The sequence below is a fragment of the Mytilus trossulus genome, chromosome 10 (genome assembly GCF_036588685.1).
Source record: "Mytilus trossulus isolate FHL-02 chromosome 10, PNRI_Mtr1.1.1.hap1, whole genome shotgun sequence".
Classification (NCBI taxonomy): domain Eukaryota; kingdom Metazoa; phylum Mollusca; class Bivalvia; order Mytilida; family Mytilidae; genus Mytilus; species Mytilus trossulus.
In genome coordinates this window covers 32189752-32211938 of record NC_086382.1, presented here as the reverse complement: position 1 = coordinate 32211938, position 22187 = coordinate 32189752, and the positions used below count along the sequence as shown (strand labels likewise).

Genomic DNA, 22187 nt, shown 5'->3' with positions numbered 1-22187 from the left:
TGAGAACTCACATTCTAATAATAGAAACATTGACCTTTTTGCAAAATTTTCAAAATTACAATAATAAAATTCACATTTTTTTCCATTCCTGAAACATCTCAATAATAAATGCACTCTAATTTCTAAATTTGCTGTATATGAAAAATATTTTGTACAAATACTTTGCAATTAATCCTTTCAAATTGAACTAAAAAAGAGAGCATATATTAGAGCCAGTAAAACTGAAGGAGCTATACCTTTTGTCCACCATGTTTTCATTATACACAATGACCTACCTTTACTCTTTTGGACTAGGATGAATAGTTGGTTCAAAGGCAATGATACTACATATCCTTATTTTTAATATTGATTAATTAATAGCTTAAAATTTTTAGTCAAAATTCAAGATGGTAACAACATCCTTGACCTGACCTTGAAATTCGACTTGACATACACTCTTTTTTTTAAATCTGAGTTGAACAAGGTGTAAAATAACTTATAGTATGGTGAATTGTGAATTTGGCAATTTAAAAGGAAAAGAGGGTACCTCAATGTAATTAGATTTAAAGTTTTCAACCTTGAGCCTTTAAGCTTTCAAGAAAAGCATACTTTAAAGACAAGCAACTTACTTCGTGCACCTGCTTGAAGAATATTTGTAGATCTTCAAAGGGCAGAACTGATGTTAATTTTCAGCAGCATTCTTTTTGAAAGGTTCCCTTTTTGTGTATTCTAAACCACAACAATTTACAAAATCCAGTCTACAAATTTCCTATCCTGTATATAAATATACGCAAGATATTTGCATCACTTTGAGCACATAGATTAATTATACATACCAAAGAATTGAAACAAGTCATTTTCATTTTTGACCAATTTTCACAGGTTTTTTTTATAAACAGGTCTTAATAATATGTGTTCTTATGTGTCTTCATAAAGAAAGATCATCATTTCTCTTTCATTGGATGTTTTATTAGCTTAACATGGACAAAGGGCCAGCGTTCAACTAGTTTGATAAGATTGCATCTGTTGTTTCAAAGCCATCAACTAGTGTCCATTGTAAACGTTTTGAAATAGTTTCACCACTGAACATTTGGCATTTTATCCTTAGGGCACCTAGCTTAATAAACTTTTGATGCAAAGAAATGGCTCCCTGTATGTTGTTTCGATAGAATAATGCAAATGTAAAAATATTAAAATGGCAATATTTTAACATGTAATCTATAGATTTCAAACTCAACTAGATATCATTGAGATGGGAGCCATCTCTGTGGGCCCCGCTGTCAATAACGTGGGGTATATAAGTTGCATGGATAATCTGATATGAAGCATTATTTGAAGTTATTACATAGTCTCATGTGTGATTTTGTTCTAAGATTTTAAGTTAAAACTAATAAATATTCTCATCTTACTTTCATAGTATAATAGTGATATGACTGCATGATGTGAACTCATTGTTGACTACTCTAAGGTGACTTCTGGATATATGGATTGATGTTTGAACAATATGTTATGACCCACCAAGTATAAAGTATGAAATATTAACGGTTCTCGAGAGGTAGAGCGGACACAATTTGTTAAGAACAACGAACGGATGGACAGACCGACAGACTGACCTTAGACCTAGGATGCATACATTATGACACATTCTCTGGTGTTGGTTAATATATATGTTAAAGTGAAAATGTTTGTCAGGTATAAAGTATGAAATAATAGCAGCTGTCCTCTCAAAATATAGTGTGGATCCAATTTGTTAGCGATGGACAGACCAACAGACAGACAGACCTTTGACCTAGGAAGTGGTACATACATCATGACACACCCTCTGGTGTTGGTTAAAACGGATGTCAAGTATAATATTTGAAATCATAACGGTTCTCAAGATATAGAGCGGACACAATCTTCACCACAGGACACAGGGTTGTCAACTGAAACCAAAGTTTTTTTGACGTTGACCTTTGACCTAGGAAGTTGTACATACATCATGACACGCCCTCTGGTGGTGGTTAAAATGGATGTCAAGTATAAACTTTGAAATCATAACGGTTATCTAGATATGGAGCGGACACGATCTTCACCACAGGACACGGGGTTGTCTACTCGAAAACCAAAGTATTTGACCTTGACCTTTGACCTAGGAAGTTGTACATACATCATGACACACCCTCTGGTGGTTGTTAAAATGGATGTCAAGTATAAACTTTGAAATCATAATGGTTATCTAGATATGGAGCGGACACGATCTTCACCACAGGACACGGGGTTGTCAACTGAAACCAAAGTTTTTGACCTTGACCTTTGACCTAGGAAGTTGTACATACAACATGACACACCCTCTGGTGTTGGTTAATAATCATGTTAAGTATTAAGTATGAAATCATAATGGTTCTCTAGATATGGAGCGGACACGAAAGTGTTACGGACGGACGGACGGACGGACAGACGGACGGACAGACTGATCACTATAGGGCGACCTGCCTTTGGCGGGGCCCTAATTAACCAACGACAGAGGGGAGTGCCATATAATCTCCATGAAAAAGAGAAATGCAAGTGCTAAACAACTGCATACCAAATACAATTGAGTTATCATAAGCCATTTTCCCATAAAACTGACACAACCTTTAACAAGTACACAAAGCAACTGCAAAAGTCAATTGATGAAGACTAAGTATCCTAGGCAAAATAATGTCCATAGTAATGAGATGTGCAAATGCTTTTACAAATGCATATCAAATATCATTGAACTACCATTAGTGGTTCCCCTTAAAGTGACCAAATCAGAAACTTATACATATTGAAACCACTTCAGGAATCAGCATGGCTACTGGTGATTAGTCTTGACTGTAAGGACTGCTTAAGACCGCTCGTTTATTGTTGTTAAATAAACTAAAATTAAATTTAACAAGGTTTATTATAAAAATTATACATGTATAATACAAGTATATCAATAATTAATACTCTAAATCTGACTATTTGTAAAAAATCTAATTCAGAGTAGCAAACATAAGGAACACAGAATATAAAATGTGATAATATATTAACAACAAATAATATATCTTGAAAATGACATCTACAAAATGTATAAGACATCCCTCTATTTAGATTTAACTAAGTAAGACAATAGACAATTTTCAAGTTATGTCCTTCACCGGAAAAGTTAGTAAAGCAGTAGGTCCAGTAAGGATCAATTTCGGCCTCAAATTTAAGGTTCATCTGACGAAATATCTTGATCACTTTTTAAACACTTAAAGTGTCTATTTCACTTGAATCAATTAGTTTATGTGAAAGATTTAAACTGATTAATAGTCATTAAAAACGATCTGATTCGAGCTCAAATATGAAAAATCTATCAAATATGCCGCAAAATGTCACTTTTCAGATGGGTTTTGTCAAAAATGAAAGTGGCCGCATCCGTGTTCATCCTCAACCTTTATATATATTATGCATTATCATAATATACAACTTACATTTCAATATTTAGGATGAACACGTAGGCGGCCACTTTCGTTTTACATGAAAACCGTCTAAAATTTGACTAAAATGCTAGTATTCTGAAGATTTCAGTAATTAAGCATGACTTAATGGTGCTAGTACCCAATATATGTGCATTGTATCGTCAAAACCAGCCCATATTTATGTAGCAGAACCATTCTACTGTCCAATAAACATGATAAATAACTAAAAGTTTACATTTTAACAATTTTGTAAAACTGCTATATTTTGGGGCCAAAAAGGGGTCTTACTGGACTCCTTTTGTGCTCCTTTGTGATGTCATTATGCATGAAAAACTAGAATTCATATTTGGTCTATAAGTACTTAATCGCAATTCCTTAATGAAAGCAGTGCTGAATATCAGTTATAAAAAATTATTTTGTCAAATGATTTGTGCAATTTAGCATTTTATTTTTTTTCAAACATTCTCTCAACATAATAACAAAAGTGATGACACCCCTAAACACATGAGTGAAGTTCACTAAAACCAAACTTTTTGGTGGTATACATCGAACTCAAAAGTTGTCTATTTTCAAAGCAGTACACAGTACTTATATTATTACACCACTTTTGATACCCCCATTGAGCTAATAGATATGCATATTTGTATATAAGTATTTTAAAATTCCAGTAGGCATCAGAATTATATACCTGTACTACAACATCTATGGGGTCTGAGTAACTACAATATAGAATTGTACTTCTAGTGGGCTTGGAGTTGGAGTATACAATCTTGACAACACAGGTGAGTGACAGGTCCCTACTCTATAGAAATAAGCTATTTAAAAGCATTTCTGTACTAATTGAACACAAGAAATTAACTGCATATAAAAAGATATGAATGGTAAAATGTAAATATTACTGAAATTCAGCAAATTAGGCACAGCAAATCAATCTACTGATGTCTCTGATGCCAATGTAAATACTAGGAAAAAGGTGAGTCAGAAAACTGCATGATTCAGAAAAAATAGATAACATCGAAAAAAGCAGGAAAAGAATATTGCACAAAGTGGTTTCATTGTCAAATATGAACAATGACATTAAAGCATAATTATGTATACAAAACAATAAACAAATGCACCAAAAGCCAATTCATACCCTGTCCACAATATGTCATGAGCTAGGATCAGGAAATTTGTTCACACATTTTTGTTGAGCCTTTGACTTTTGCTGAAAAAGCCAGACATAGCAATCCTACATTTATTGTTGGCGGTGTCCACACATATTCACTCTTTGGTTTGAGTTTTTGAAATCTTAGGACCTCTGGGATCAGGTTTTTTTCAAGCTCGGGATTTCAAGATTGGTCCTTTTGGGTCCTTTTGGGTCCTTTTGGATGTCAGGATTTAAATTTCCTTAAGTTCAGGACCTCAGGATTTCATGTTTTTAAGCCCAGGATTTCTGGGATATGACCCCTACTACCCCACCCCCTTAATATATCAAATGAACATGTGTGCTTTTTTTAGTTGATGTGACAATATATTTATGGTTAACTACCATTAACCAAGTTCAACCAGAAATGGTACAGGCATGTGGATTAAAAGAAATGGAAGGAAGACACACACACATGAAAATATCTCATCCCTCTTCTATCATAGGGGTACAATATACATTCAAAAGTTAGGATTTATCTTTATTTGATAGAATCAGAAGTACACTAAGTACAGTATAAAGTTATAGTCAGTGATAGTCAAAACAATATTCAACAAGAATGTGTTGTACACGGATGCCCCATCCGTACTATCATTTTCTATGTTCAATGGACAGTGAAAATGGGGGGAAATCTCTAATTTGGTATTACAATTAGCAAGATCATAGCATAGGGAACATATGTACTAAGTTTCAAGTTGATTGGACTTCAACTTCATCATAAACTACCTGACCAAAATTTTTCACCTGAAGTGGGACAGACGGACAAACAGACAGATGCAGTTAGACCAGAAAACATAATGCCCATAAATAGGGCATAAAAATGTCTCTGACAAACAGACGAATGGACAATGTGATTCCAATGTAGCCCTACTCCTAGATTGAGTGTAACATAAGACAAATGTAATATATTATAGTCTCACTCCTAGAGTGGATGTAAAATATGACATAAGAATATTTGTACAGAATAAAGACAAAATGGCAGAATAATACTTAATCAAAACATGTGTTATGTGAATATATCATGCTAACGACACATGTGGTAAAAGTGCAGCATTTTCATCAGTTGTTTCGTCTATTTGGTTATCTAAAGACCTAGATAAATGGCGTTCTACTTTGACCTCTTTATGACCGTCTTCTTCCATTACTGGCTGAGACTTACTCCTCATCAACTGCAAAGAAAACAGGAAATTACTAGATAAAGCTATAAAGAAATTGTTCTTCAAATATATAGGTAAAATATCATCAAATCATAGTATGTCACATCCTCATTAAAGGAGGGGCACTTCCTATATACAAGGAATAGAATGTGCCGCTGGAAAAGGTCACTTTTTCAAGCTTGAAAATATGTGAATAGGTCAGTAAAACTATCAGAAATACATGATTAGGTCAATAAAGTTCCCATAACTTCTTGGTCTGTCATCTTTCTTGGTGTTCTCTGCTCTTTTTATCAACATTTTTTTTCTCTTTTGGCACTTTAGTATTCCACATTTACATTACACATCACATGAAATCTCAACAATATGGGAAAAAGTTACATTTTTACCTACACAATATATGAAAAGGTATATACATATTCAAAATTGAAATTTTTTGAAAAGGGTGGGGTAACAGAACCCTAGCAACAGCCCCCTTTCAAATAAGTATTAAAGTAGCAACCACCAAACTTCAGTAGAAATATTGACTATTTTCAATCCAGATTGGAGTCCAGCACACCTAGCATGTGAAGGATTTGAACTCACAACCTCAGAGTTGACAAACTAATGATACATTGGATTGACTACTTTTAAAAGACCACACAGCAACTGAGAACCTAAATCATTAAAGCAAGAGTGAGGAATGGCATATAAAATGGTGTTAATAAAATATTAATCTGTTATAAATGTTGTGAGAAGATATAATTTTAGTTAAATATTGTACTATGCACTATTATGATGTGTCATTCTGAAATAAATCAAATATCTAAAAGCTATGCAGTCTGTAAAAATTGGTTGGTGTTAATAAGTTATAAAGCACGTTTTACCCATACATCAATTTTCAATGAAATGCTGGGGTTTTTTTTCTACAAAATTGCAAATTTGTTTTTAACCAATTTTATTATTTTTCCATTTTATTCATAGACAATCAATTAGGAATAGCATATTGAACCTTAATTTCAATTTTTGTGACAAACTAGCAATAAAATGTGCTTTAAAAAATTGTGATTTATTTGACAGAAATAGTGACAGTCATAAATACAGACAGAGTGGCTGACTAACGGGAACTGAATAGACAAGTTAATAAGGAAAAGGGTGAAACACATATAACAATGGAGTAATACAGCAAAACAAACCAAAATACATGTACATGCTTAAAGAAATCCATAGTACAATTGAATCTACTCAATAGCTATATGCAGCATACAATAATTAGGACAAAGGACACTTACATCAACTAAAGAAAAATCATCATTGGGCATCTGACTACTACAAAATGTATCACTTCTGATTGAGATCTGACTTTCAACCTGAGAAAAAAAATTAAGGAGCCATCAACAAATGCATACCCAACTTCCCTAGCCAAGGGTTGGAATTGAGTCACCTTCTCTCCACCCTTGGGGGAATAAGATAAAATTTCATTCCCAGGAGGTATAATGATGTCCATTGGTCTGAGTTGTAACTGGCTGTATCCAATCAAAAAGCACCTTTTAATATGATCACTTATAAATGCAGAAAATGTAAATAACTTGCCACTTGCTGATTGCGCAACGAGGCTTTACCCTATAACATATGACTATATTTAGTGAAATTTTTTTAAATTCTAAATCAACTAATTAATAATCCCGCAAAAGTTGAAATGTCAACGTATATTTTCAGTTCCTGCTTCAAAAAGTATGTAAACAACACTAGACACAACTGTTTTACACCTCCAGACAGAAGAGAACTACTTCCATAGGTCAAGACTGATGAATTGGAAATGGGTGGGACTTTTGTCTACCAGTAGGGGCAGCGTTATGGTCCCAAATGTTGGATTAATCTGAGTGAAAAATCTTGAGAGGCTAATATAAGATTTGGAACAGCGTCAGTGTACTTAAATATAGTTTTTCAAAGAAAATGTCAATGACAAAGTTTTATGATGTCAAGGTTAGTCCCTGTTTTTTCTAATTCTTCTTGTTTTTGTGCATTTTTGCTTTCTTTTTGTGTTCAGTGTATTTTTCTAGTAATCTTTGATAGAGTTGATAATTTCTTACGTAATTATTTGTTCTCCTTGCTCTCTGTGCCCTTGCTACTTGTATTCTTTTATGAATGTCAACATAAATATCAGTTTCATCTATTATCTCCTCTTGGATGAGCTCTTCAATCACATCTTCTAAAGTTATAATGCCAATTACCTAAAACATCAATGAAAAAATCTAAATTTAATTTATGAGATTTAACCGATATTAACATTTTCAGCTTGTAAGTTGAGAAAGATAAGACAAGGTGTCCTCTGTTTCTCAATAAGAAGCTGAGTGTTCAGATTGTATGTTGAGAGCAAAACTACAAGCAGAGCACTCAACAACTAGCAGAGTACTTAATTTAAGTTATGTTTTAGAAATTTGGTAGCATAGTACTGTAGACAGTATTATTGTGACATATATTTAACATGCAAAATATGCTTTTTGCAAGTTTGGGTTTTTGTCTTGAAATGGTATTAAGTAAGCAAAATTTGCAATAATTAAAAATTGCAAAACTATTTCTGATTAAAAATCTACTGATGTAATTTGATAACACTCATAATACTTTTTATTCCTAATTACAATTTGTAGAGTAGAAAAACTAATAGCTAGCCAAGGATCTGCATCCAGCCCTTTTTAAAAATATTTTATGAGATTGAAATAGAATTCACAACTTGTGCTGATTTTTCGTGTGTGCATAAAATGAAGAATATTCATTAATATTTTACTGTTCCCTCTAGAATATCTGAATATTCATGAAAAACTTATTGTGCCCTCTGGAATATTTGAATATTCATTAGTAACTTACTGTGCCCTCAGGAATATCTGAATATTCATAAGAAACTTACTGTGCCCTCAGGAATATCTGAATATTCATTAGTAACTTACTGTGCCCTCAGGAATATCTGAATATTCATTGACCTCTGTGTTAATTTCATCAAGTATACAGGTGTCATCACCTTCATTTAAGTGTTTATTACTTGCTCTTTTCTTCACAATTGCTAAATGCCCTGAAATGAGAAATTCAAATGTAAACTGAACAAGCATTTCGAGAGTGTTGCATGGGGATTCAGTCTCCTATCTGTTAAATTTAATTATACTTGAACAAAATGCTATATTTGATTAATAACATGTTATGGTGTAAACTATATTAGAAATAGCTAGTCAAAATCTTCAAGCATTATGAAAAAAGTGTGGAAACTTGATTATTTGAGTGAATTTTTCAAGTACAACGACTGTAACTCTGGACAAAATTATCAGATCAGAACTACTGTCAACTCAGAAATTATTGCGAGGTTTTTTTTATTGCAAAAAATGCAACAGGGTTGTAGCAATAATTTAAACTTTATTTGAAACCTTTTAAATGAATTAAAAAGGAATTTTCTCAATATAGCAAAAATTGAAACCTCATTTAAGTTTTGGTGGTCAAGTACTTATCTCATATACTATCAATAGGTCTAGTATATACATAACGAGTACAAATACATTTTATATATTCAGACAATGTACATACATTGTTATTATCCTGCAATTTACATGGGACACATGAAAATTAAGTTGTTAAAATCCAAATCAGATTTATTTTTTTTCAAAGTTTAAACACACACCACAAAGAGGACCCCAAAACGAACTGTTAACACAAAAAAGAAAATTCTAATTACTGCTTGCTCTACATGGAAGCTTGGTAATGGGAGACTTTATTTGCACAAGTACAAATAATGCAAAAAATTATTTGTGTACCTGTTATTAGTACAATAGTTTACAGTTTTATACATGCATCATTTCAGTTGGATATATATTTTCAAGCAGTCTAAATAGGTTTCATTTCTGTAAATATAGACAATACAATTTGCCTTAATTAAGAACTCCCTTTGTGGTTAAAACTGTGACACGTTTATTATGTATTTTTTTCATGAAAAGTAACATATCCTAGAATGGAAAATCGATATGCACTACCATTCTATTCAAAGGTCAAAACATAGTGCTGTGCGGCATTTTCCAACATTTATATGACCTGAACTTGTTAGACTTTAAACTTATACTAAAATTATGTACTACCTTAACTTTTTGCCTACTTCAGAATTCATTTTTCACCGCAATAGTATGTTTATATAGTGGTAATAGTCCCAAGTTATGTCTCTATGATATGAAACAGAGATCATATCTGGGAACCAGTATGTCAACAAATCAAATTGTCTATGAATATTATATATGATGCATCTTCTGGTACTAGGTATATCAATACATTGTATTGCTTGATCATCATGTAGATTTTTTTGTTATTTACTGTCACTTATATGTGCCAGTTTTAGTGACCTACATTTGTGTACATGTCTAATCTACTTATACCTTCATTTGTAAACTTGCCCTATATATATTACATTTTATCAATTTGTTCTCTTTTCTTCTCCTCAAATGTGACCTACCAAATTAGATATATCACCAGATTGTACTTACATAAGCAACACAACAAATGTCTCATATGAAGCAGGATCTGATTTCTTTTCTAGAGCAAATAACCCCTGGTTTTCTGGAAATCTTAAATTAGTATACCATGGAGCACATTAATCCTCAATTTTAAATGCAAACTCCTAGACAGGTAACATTTGGCTCAAAATGGTCTTAATATATTTCTCTTTCAACAAAAGTTTCATTTCTGCAAATGTGTTGGTTAGTTTAGGTGAACACTGACATCAAATGCATTATTTTTTGTCCGAGTAAGCCTACTTTCACATACATTCTAAATTTGAGGGAGTAATTGGTGGTATTACACCTTCATGAGCGCCGCCTCCATGCTCATGCAGTCTTTAGTTTTCCATATTGGGTTTTGTATATTTAGTTATTTTATTTTTTTTAAGCTTTTTCATTTCTTGCCATGGTAGAACTTTATTGACTTATGAGTTTGAATATTCATTTGATACCTTTTTGCTTTTTCTTGAAAGAATTATACTGAATTCTAATTATCCCATTCTTGACTTTCAACCTATATTCTCTGATATAAGATTTTCTTTGATTGAGAAAAGTCTGTGATAAAAAAGAAGCTTCAAGACCAAAGCACTCTAAATAAAAACATACTGAAACTTATCTATCAATGGAATTCCTCCCATGGTATGCATACCTTAAAGTGACCTATAGTTGTTAATTTCTGTGTTATTCTGGTGTCTTGTGTACTGTGAGTTGTCTCATTGGCAATCATACCACATGGAACTCAGCATTTAATTGCAGTTGTCATAAAAATATATTAACAAGCTTATTCTAAATTTACAACCGGAAAACAAGAATAAAACTTAAGATATTATTTTAAAAACAGGCAAAATACATAATGTACATGTATTGACCTTATTTTGCTTAGTATTCAGTTTTCCATGTTGGGTTTTGTATATTTAGTTATTTTATTTGTTTTTAAGGTTTAAAGTGACCATTCTGCTGTTGTGTTTTGGTTTTTTTCTTTGGTCGGGTTGTTGTCTCTTTGACACATTCCCAATTTCCATTCTCAATTTTATTTCTTTTCTTGCCATGGTTACTTTATAGACTAATGAGTTGGAATATTCATTTGATACCTTTTTGCTTTTCTTGAAAGAAATATATGCCCAAAAAAAAAAATTTTTTTTTAATTCTAATTATTCCATTGTTGACTTTCAACCTATATTCTCTGATATAAGATTTTCTTTGATTGAGAAAAGTCTGTGATAAAAAAGAAGCTTCCAGACCAAAGCACTCTATATAAAATCATACTGAAACTTATCTATCAATGGAATTCCTTCCATGGTATGCATACCTTAAAGTGACCTATAGTTGTTAATTTCTGTGTTATTTTGGTCTCTTAAATGTGGTCTGTGAGTTGTCTCATTGGCAATCATACCACATCTTCTTTTTTATATATAGCTAAAGAACAAGGACAGACAATAGGACAGGACAAGACCTTCTAAACTTACATTACAGATCATCCTGCCAATATAAATATGTATATATATAGCTTGCTGTTATGTGTGAACTTATTTAAGGCTCTGCGTAAAAGGCTATACCTTGACCTATAATGGTTTACTGTTATAAATTGTTATTTGGATGGAGAGTTGTCTCACTGGCACTCATACCACATCTTCCTATATCAATATAATTGGTAAAAATAACAGCCCAACAATGTTAGATCTGTTAATTTGCAGATGCAAATTCTTTGTTCTTCCCTGGCTGGGATTTGAACTCCTGCTACTGAGATATTATTAGGCTCTATAATAATAAAGCTTTCAGTGTCAGGGTGTTACCTTTCCTTCTCAGTTTTAAATCTAGTGTTGTTGTCAACGTATATTTGTTCCACCTAACAGAAGTTCCAAATAGAGACTTTGTTATAAACAATATCATAATACCTATTCCTGTTGGAACAAATATTCTATGCCATTTATTCCGTTGGGAGCATTTACAATAATATTCATTCCACTGGAAATAATTTTCCATACTATTGTTTCCATTTGGAAATTATATTATGAAGGAACTTCTATTCCTTGACATCGTAACATATATATATATATTCTTAACAAAGGAAATTAAACCAATGATGTGACAACAACTTTGTTTTCCGATATGAACAACAGTTTCACATAGTCTTTTAGTTACTCCATCCTGAACATGCATAAAATATTTGCCACTGGACATTAAGCAAATATCAATCAATCAACCCTTTAATTTCTTAAACACCAAATTGGGATTCCATATTCTGACAAAACAAAATGAGTACTGCATTTGTTTGCTCCTGTCCTAAGTCAGGGAGCTGATGTTCGGTAGATGTCGTTTGTTGATGTGGATCACAAGTGTTTCTTGGTTCTCATTTTTTATATATATTAGACTGTTGGTTTTCCTGTTTGAATGGTTTTACACTAGTCCTTTTTTGGGGTCCTTTATAGCTTGGTGTTTGGAGTAAGCCAAGGCTCCGTGTTGAACACTGTACTTTGACCTATAATGGTTTACTATTAAAAATTGTGAATTGGATGGAGAGTTGTCTCATACCACATCTTCTTGTATCTACTCACATTAACAAAAAAAGAAAATCTCAAAGGTTCCCAAATTTACCTGGTATAAGATTTTTTTAAGCATACAACCAAAATGATTATCAAATGCTCTATTCATAGGCTTTTAAGATTTTAGCCTCCCCCCTCTTTTATCAAAATTTTGGATCTGCCCCTGCCTTCAAACATCAAGTACATTGTTAGATATATTCTTTATTGATTTTACATTGACATCAATTACAAGAACTAACAAATAATTAATAAGCATCTGCTTACAAACATAACAAGGACAAAGATTAGAACTAAAATACTATACAACGGTATACAACCTCACTGGTATTCAAACTGTTTCATTATGCGTCTATGTGTTTCTATGAGCGATGCAATCTATCACTTCAAGTACATGTACCGTGAAAATCTATCACAAAAAATTAACAAAGAACAATTTCATACAGAATTAGATAAGTATATATTAATACTGCATTAATATCACAATAAAGCAAACATCAGCATACAAATGATTTTCTAAAATCTAGGTGTAAAGAAAAACTTTTTAAAAGAAAAAGAGCTATTGTAAGGAAGTATACTATCATCTAGGCATACTGTATCTTGACATGAACAGCAGAACAATTTTATTTTTAAAATGAGATTATCATGAATCAAAAGGAGTTTTGGAAAAAGACAGCATTGTAAAATACACTATTAAACAATTAGCTCATGCAGCTATATATGAAATATCTCATTTACTCATATATGACATATGTGTTTGTTAAAATAAGAAACATTTTTGTTTTCGGAATGTTAACTTGTTGTGATTAACTAAAACAGCAAAATCCAGTTTGATTGTATGAAAGGCTTTAACTCCTTTAATGTAAAACAGACAAATAAAAAAAATTGCACACTAAGCGTTTCTACATTTGTAATTTAAAATATTTGAAACTGGAATTAAGCATCTAAAAGATCAAGCCATCACAATTTATTACTCTTTTTTTTTCCCAAGCGGCTGACTAAATATTAGTCATTCTGTTCAGTAGTATGAGAAATGAATGAAGAATATTTTTAAGTTCAGTCGACTTATTGAAAAATTCAAAATATTGGTAAACAGAAAAAAAAATTCCGGCAGTTCTGAAAAGTGCTCATATTTTTTAACTGACCATGGTCAAACAGGCAGAAAAATTACAACATAAATATATGTTTAGTAAATGTATGGGATGGTAGGACAAAGAATGGACTTGGTAAATGCAGTCTACGGTCTAAAGAGTGAATGTATAATTAATGATATAAATCGTATTTCAAAAGTGAAATATAATACATTACATTGTACAATAAACAAATTTTTTTTTGTAAAAACAAGACTGAAAAAAATGTCTTCTTAAGGGTGTCCGGGTCTAAATGATTTCGCTATATTTTTCTATAAATGAACTTTATCTTATACTTAATGGAAAAATGAAATAAAAAAATGGGGTCACCGTTCATTTACGCTCACAATCTGCCTTCAAAAGAAGCATACATTTTGGTCAATGTCCTTTTTTTCTGTTGATCTAATAGGAGAATGGGTAATATCAAAATAAAAAAAGAACTTAATTACAGAAATCACTTAAATTTAACAATAATTTAGTTTGTGTACAGCTTATTCGAAAACAACAATAAAAAATATAGGTCACCGATGATTTAAAAAAGATATTTCAATTTTAATGCCAAAAATTTGCATTTTTGCACCAAAGGGAGATAATTTGGAGCTTTTTCAATGATATCTACATTTTAAAAGTCACCTGGGGTCAACACGAATTAATTTTTTGGAATGATTTTTGTACCATATGATAAAGTAACAACAACTAAAGGTAATTAATAAAATTTGTAATGAAAAATAAATGTTTATTTTTTTTTCTAAAAATCTTTTACCCGCGAGCCTCCTTAAGGTGGTATGGGTGTCTTCCTCCATCTTGGATTGTAAAAAACAGAGAACCAAAGGTCCATATTTTCTATCAAGTTAGCAAAATTTGATGCAGGAATGCAGATATTTAATGTGAATTTTAATTTAAAAGAACTAATTTATAAGAATATAACTTATAAATATTAATATTTTTGCAAATATTGATTATTTATGGTTGTTTTTATTTTTTTTAAAATTGGCATTTTAAGGGGAGGTAACTCTAAAAAAGTGCATTTTCTGAAGGATTCTGTTTGGAATTTTCCTATTTTGTATTTTAGCTAGGAAAAACGTACGGTAACCCTATCTTTTCTTTTGATATTCTCAAAGCATTGTCTGAAAGCTATCTTTTCCTTAAGTATTTAACAATTCTATCATTTTGTTTAGTTTCTAATCACAAAATGGTGTTTTTTCCTGTGTAATCCATACAAAATTTGTCATTTTGTCACGTCCTCTAGCTCAAAAAAATGCGCGGTGACCTATCAGTTTTATCATATTTTTCAACATATATCAATAGATACTACGTTTTGGCAAAGAATGAACAAATTCTATTTTAGACTCCCATACTACCTTAATGCAGAATTAGCAGTGAAGAAATATATATGGAAGGTTTTTATACATATCTGATCGATTCAAAAATACATTACATACTTTTAAACAAAGACTGTTTATCTTAATGGACAAATTTACACCAATACATTAGGATGCCTATTTACACAGAGCCTAGAACTGATTGTCAGAATTTTTTCTTTAAAATATTTATAACTCAAATTATTCTATTTTTTTTACTTAAAAAATATGTATTTACCAAAATACTATTATTATATCACATTACAAAAAATACGATGAAAGCAATCATGAATCAGACAACATAAAATATTTATATATATATACAAAAAATTCCTCTTAAAACAGCCATTAATTGAAATAACCAAACTTATTTCACATAATATTGTTGCATCACAACAAGAAAATTGTGACAGTAACTGACAACATTGGTGAATTCAAATACGATTGATGTGATAACATTAATTGCTCAATTGACCCATAAATATCAGGTCAATCTTAAAATAAGTACAATACTGTACCACAAAAATAATGTGAAAATGATTAGATCAATAGTGTGTACAAACAACAATCTTCTTACATAAAAACTATAGTATTATGAATATACGATGATTACCAGTATGTATAAATGTTATTCAAATGCCTTAGTGAGTTAGTGTACATGAGATGTGATTGTTATCTGATTGTACTAAAATGATTGAGCATAAAGTGACTTCAACCTTATATATACCTGTTTACTTATAACTAATGTAGTTTCAGAAAATTATTGGGAGCATTTATAATTGCATTTTTGATTTTTGTAATATTGATAAAAACCCTGTATAGTTCATAAAAAAATTGAAGATCTGAGTTTAAATCATTGTGAATATATATATAACCCTGTTGCATTTTTGGCAATAATAAAAACATTGCAATAATATCTGAATTGACCATAGTTTAATGTATTCTAATAGCATTTAATGTTGATCAAATAACAAATTAACAGATAGGGATTTTAAAACTGCATTAAAAAAATTTAACTGTCACAAGCAATCTACAGTGAAAGTTCCATGCATATATAAAATTTCAACAGTTTTGTTTTCCAAATTTCCAAATAATAGTTATTTCCCCTAATCCTACATTCAGATTTAAATGAAACCATTACTTTTTATTTTCTGCATCAGCATCAAAGCTTTATGTTTAAATTTTTAAAGCTGAGCTGTCAGTTTATTAATTTCCTATTTAATCCAACATTCATTCTTCAATGAAACTATAACTTTATAAATTGTGTGCTTCTTCTAAAGCACATTTTTTGAAGAAAAAAAAGAAAAGAATTAAAATAATCTGATTAAACAATAAATTACAACATTTTCTGCATGGGATTCAAAGCATATTTAAGGTTAAATTTTAACAGCAGAGCTGACAATTTATTTCCAAATTTCCAAATTAGAGTTATCTCCCTTTTTCAAACATTCACTTAATTTACAATGAAACTTTTACTTTATAAATATTGTGCTCTCAAAGCACTTTTCTGGTAAAAAGCAATTAAACATAATCTGATTATACAATAAATAAACATGTACAAATATAAATGCTCTATTCTATCAATTATAATATACATTAACAACAAGTAAATTCAGTAAAATTATAAATCTGAAATAATTCTATTGCACTTTTTCTTTATCAACCAATATGCTTTTCTGTCATCTTTCTTTGTAACAGACACGTTAATAGAACAATGTTCTATTCATTCTGAGAGAGAAGTTTAGACACCATTTAAATAAATATTTGACATCTGGTACACAAGAAACTTGTACATGCCAAACAAAGTGATAATCTATCAAGTTATCTCTTGAAATATCCAATTAATTAAATAATGCTGTAATTTGAGCATTATTTTGTTTATAGCCATTTAATTTCAAATCTACTGTGAAAAAAGTTGACTGACATTTTGTTATAAAAAAACACTTAGACTTTACATTAGCAATGTGCTGTTTCGGAATCTAATGCACTTAAGGTAATATTTTCAAGGCATTCACCATAACAATATGACTGGTTTTAAAACGTACTAAATAATTGAAGTTTAACCAGTGATGTTACACGTTATTTACATTATGGTGTAAAGACAATGACATCATCCATAGTCCTTTAGATTCTGAGAAGTCGAATTAGTGCTTTTTTTTAATCACAAGTAATTAACACATTTAAAAAATAAATCCAGGTATATTTCATACAATTTTTTTAAGTCATAAAACAGACTTTGACCACAAGAGTTCAATCATTTTGACCTTTTATTTTTTACCATCAATCAAATAAAAGAGTTAACTGTAAAAAAAAAATCTAAATGCATCAGTTCCCCCTAAATTTTAGCATTATATGCAAATCAACATTTTCCCTCCCCCTTCTCCCTATCCCAACCTCAAAATCATGGACCTGCATTTCATTGCATTTGACATATAGACATATTAACAAGTTAATTCTAAATTTACGACCGGAAAACGAGAATAAAACTTAGATATTATTTTAAAAACAGGCAAAATACTATGTACATGTATTGACCTTTGTCATTTCAGTAGTACATGTATTTTCATTGACACTTGATATCTTCATATAATTTATTATCGTTCTAACTCTCAAGGTCAGAAAAGATAGCTATGTGAACTTCAATTTATAAGTCATATAAAAATTCAACATGTAATTTCATGTTTTTAATGATATTATGTACAGACAAACTGTTGATTTGTTATCATTGAAAAAAATCTACACAATTAGAGTTAAACAATGAATGCATTGTACTCAATAACATAAAAGGCAATATCGATTTTGTTTTTAAAGTTATTGGCATTTGTGATCTGGATTTTTTTTTTTTTAAGTTGTCTTAATATTTTTAGTTATCATATATATGCAGTTTGTAAATGTTCTAATTTTTAATCTCACTGCAAAAAAAACACCAATAAAACATATAAAAATAAAATAAATGAGTAAAATTAAAATGCATTAAATAAATTAAAAAAATGAAAATTAATTTAATATAATAATTAGATTTAAATTATGATTTTCATATATAATTATAATTATTGCACCCTCAAAAATGAACAAAAACCAAAAAAAAACATTGTCTTACAACAAAAAATTAAAACTATTCTATCACAGAAAATTTGAAAAAGAATACAATATATATATATAAACAATAAACATATAGAAATACAAAAAAAACAAAAAAAAACATGCAAATATGAGAAAAAGTAAGCAGTCCCTATTTTAATCAGACAAATCATATCAGCTTTTATCAATTTTCTAAAATGCAACTTTTTTCCTTCTTTTCCATTCACTAAATTGAGATTATTTGTAGTACAACTAACTTTTTGCCTAGGAGAATATCATAAAATATTTCAGACTAAACTGAATTTTTAAAGCATTGTAATGTCATGGTATCAAAATAAAACTTACTAAAGAGCAACTATCACAATCACAATTACTACTATCAAAATGACGCTAACTCCTACTATCCCAATAATTATCTTGCGCTTTCGAAACTTTTTCTGATATTTTTCTGCCTTGATCAACTGTGCTTGCCCAAACTCAACATTGTATTTTGAATTGTCCACATAATCTTCGATCCGATCCATTTGTTCTCCTCCACTGTGAACAATAGAATGGAGTTCTTTCTGAAGTTCCGTCATTCCAGATATATTTTGTTCTAAATTTTTCAATCTTTCTTCACGAAGTTCGATAGCTTTCAATTCTTCTTTAGATTTTTCAGTTTCTATATCTACTATCATGTGACCGTCTGCTAAATGCTGAATTTGAATTTCCCTTGATGCATCATTTTCTACTTTAGAATGTTCATCTTTTCTTTCCTCCATTAATTTATTCTGAGATGTATTGATTAATTTTTGCTGTGACTCATCTGATTCAGATATAGTTTCAGATTTGAGTCTTTTGGAGCGAAAAATGCTACTAAATTTAGATTTACCTCCCCTTTCGTTACTCTCATCAATGAAGGAGACTTCAGAACTTGATTCTATTGATTTCTCAGAATCTGTGAAGCTCTGGTCAGATTTCCTTCGAATAATTGGACCAGTTTCAATTTCAGATTTATTTCCTTCTATATTTATAACTGAATTCTCTCCATTTCTTAGATTGCTTGCACCATTTAAATTCCCAGTCTTTTCGGGTCTTATTGTAATGATTTGTCTTGATTTAGTGTCCACATTGACTTCATTATACTTTGCAATCAATGGTGATTCCTCTTCATGTTCATGGTCTTCAGACATTTCTTGCAATGGACTACTCTGTAACCCATTTGGTTTAAATGTTGATTCTGACTTTTGTTTTTTGGAAGAAAACAATTTTCTTTTTGTTTTCTTGCCCTTTTCTGTTTTTACACCATTTGAAATATCACTTGGAGTTCCGATTAATCTTTCATGCTCGGAAGCTTGTGAGTTATTTTTGGGGGTCAAATCTAATGTAGTGTTGCCTGATTCTGAAATTTGCAACTTGTGATTGTTTTTTGTAATCATAGGTTCCATTTCTTTGTTTAGCGTATCTGAATTCTGAATTTTATTTTCTGATGCTATGAAACTAGTTTCACCCTCTGCTATTGATTTTTGCGGTGATCTCTCTTTTCTAAAACTAACCTTAATTGGAAATTTAAATTTACCTCCCTTTGGAGTTTTCTTGCCATTGGTACTCTCTTTACTTCTTAATTCAATAGTTTCTTGTGGTTCTACTTTAGAAAAACTTTCTGAATCCCTTTTGAAAGATATTTCATTTTCATGAGAGTTATCTCCCTCTTCAGATATTTGTGACACATCTTTATCCACTAAGTCTGAATTTTCATTGGATACACTTTTATTTCCTTCCTCTGATATTTGCTGAATATCATCTCCATTTGACTTACTCTTAGATTTCAGTCTTTTGAAAATACCAGAAAATCTATTTTTATCTCTCTTTAAAGTACCTCCTTCGTTTGTATTTTCAGAATCAATGCTTTGTTTATCCTCTCCCTGTGAATATCTTTGGAATGCTAGGTCAATGTCATCCTCAACCTCTTCCTCATTAGAGTTTGTTTCAGATATTTTTCTTTTAAAAAAACCCGAAAGTCTAGACTTATCTCTTTTCAATGTGTCAGTGGGTTCAATTTCAGAATCGGTGTTTCCTGATTTTTTTACATCTGATTTTTTATCTTGATCATCTTTTTTGTCAGATTTCCTACCCTTGAACTTAAATCTATCAGAAAATCTTGTTTTTTCCCTCTTAAAAGTACTTTCACCGTTATTATTATCCAACTCTTCTTTGTCTTCTGAAATGGAAGAATTTTCAGAATTTTCTCTTTTATATATCAAGTTATTTTCACTATCAACCTCATTTTCATTTTCTAAAATTTTAGAATGTGCATTTTCAGTTCCATTTTGGAGAGATTGATCCTCTTGCTTTAGTTTTGTTTTAGATTTCTTCCTTTTCAAAAATCTATCAGACCATCTTGTTTTATCCCGTTTAAAACTCTTTCCATTTAAATCATCTTCAGCTTCGTCTGTTTTTTTATCATCTGTGAAAGTTTCTGACTCTTTAGATTTCTTAGATTTACCTTTCTTAGAATGATCAATCCCATTTGCAACTACTTTAACAGATTCTCTTGAATTGACACTTTCTGTGGAACTGGGTGCCTTTTCCGTACTGGTTACCCAGTTTTCTCTATATTGTCTTTTTCTTTTATCAACATAGCCAGTTTGCATTAATCGAAAATCGTCCATTACTTTTTTCATCTGGCTTAGTAAATATTCATTCTGCATACAACAGACTTTCCTTTGGGTTCCAAATTTTAACGAAGAATCCCTTTCAAGAGTTTTTATTTGAGCCTGTATTGTATAACACTCGCTATAAATGTCGTCACTCAATTGTTCAAGTTCTGCCATATCCTTTTCTATAAGAACAGGAGCGCTGAAAAATATTCCTTGTTTTAATCTTACCTCTTCGACTTTCGTTTTCAAATTTTCAATGTTCTTCTTTATTTCATTAACATTATCGAAGAAATTTTCTGTTTCCTTATTTGTTTCTCTTTTTCTCTTTTCAAGTTTGTGAAGTTTTCTTTTTTCTTTGCTTAATTTTTCCAGTGGATTTTTTCTGGTCTTTCTTTCACATATAATATCCCCATGTTCCTCAGTCATTTTCTCTAAGAATTCCTTCGTTCTGTCTCTCGTGCCACGCATATTTAAATTCCTAGATGCCATTATTAAAGCAAGGAAAATAACAGGGGAAAATCTGTAACTACCGGTAAATAATAATATCCTTCTCAAATAGCCAGCTGTCACAAGATAAACATATAGTATATCTGAATAAATTATTCGTCTGTAGATGTAGGTTAAAAAATTCCAATGACACAATTGCTTTCTCTTTAGATTGGAAAATCTGTTTTCTTATCCTTGGTGAATGTCAATAGTAAATAATATTTCCAAATCAAAAAGTTTGTTTTAGGTGAAAATAAGTCACCTGTTGTAAAGAAGTGCAAAGTATCTATTTATAGAACTGGAATTGTTAAAAATCTATTTATAGCACTATTTACCTAATTCACTGAGTTCTGCGAAATCTTGATTTATCCATAATGTGCATTAGTACTTTCTTATGTTGCAGACACTTAAACATTTGACCTTGACAATCCTATATCTGCACTCCTTTTCTATTCTATGTTCAATTAGATAAACAGATAAGGTTTATTCAATAGATAATTTAAATAGGTCGTTCTATACAGATGTTTTAATTGACAAGAATGTTGATTGTGCAAACCTAAATCATTATCACCAGATATAATTCTGAAATAATCAATAATATGCACAACAAGAAGTTACTAAATGCAAACAAAAAATATGGACTTAACCTGTTACTTCTATAACAATCAAGT

General features: G+C 30.8%; 1 protein-coding gene across 3 annotated transcripts in view; it reads right to left on the bottom strand.

The window, feature by feature from the left end:
* Window positions 1-3905: 3905 nt before the first annotated feature.
* The window catches only part of LOC134687221 (uncharacterized), a 35012-nt gene continuing 16730 nt past the window's right edge, over window positions 3906-22187 (bottom strand). For 2 of the 3 annotated variants that reach the window (XM_063547347.1, XM_063547349.1), the window contains exons 7-10: window positions 8699-8820; window positions 7844-7984; window positions 7043-7120; window positions 3906-5786 (exon numbers count right to left, since the gene is read on the bottom strand). In XM_063547347.1, coding sequence (XP_063403417.1) covers window positions 5637-5786; window positions 7043-7120; window positions 7844-7984; window positions 8699-8820 — 491 coding nt within the window. In that variant the 3' untranslated portion in view covers window positions 3906-5636. The remainder of the gene's footprint in view (window positions 5787-7042; window positions 7121-7843; window positions 7985-8698; window positions 8821-22187) is intronic. The other variant, XM_063547348.1, reaches the window with a different exon arrangement.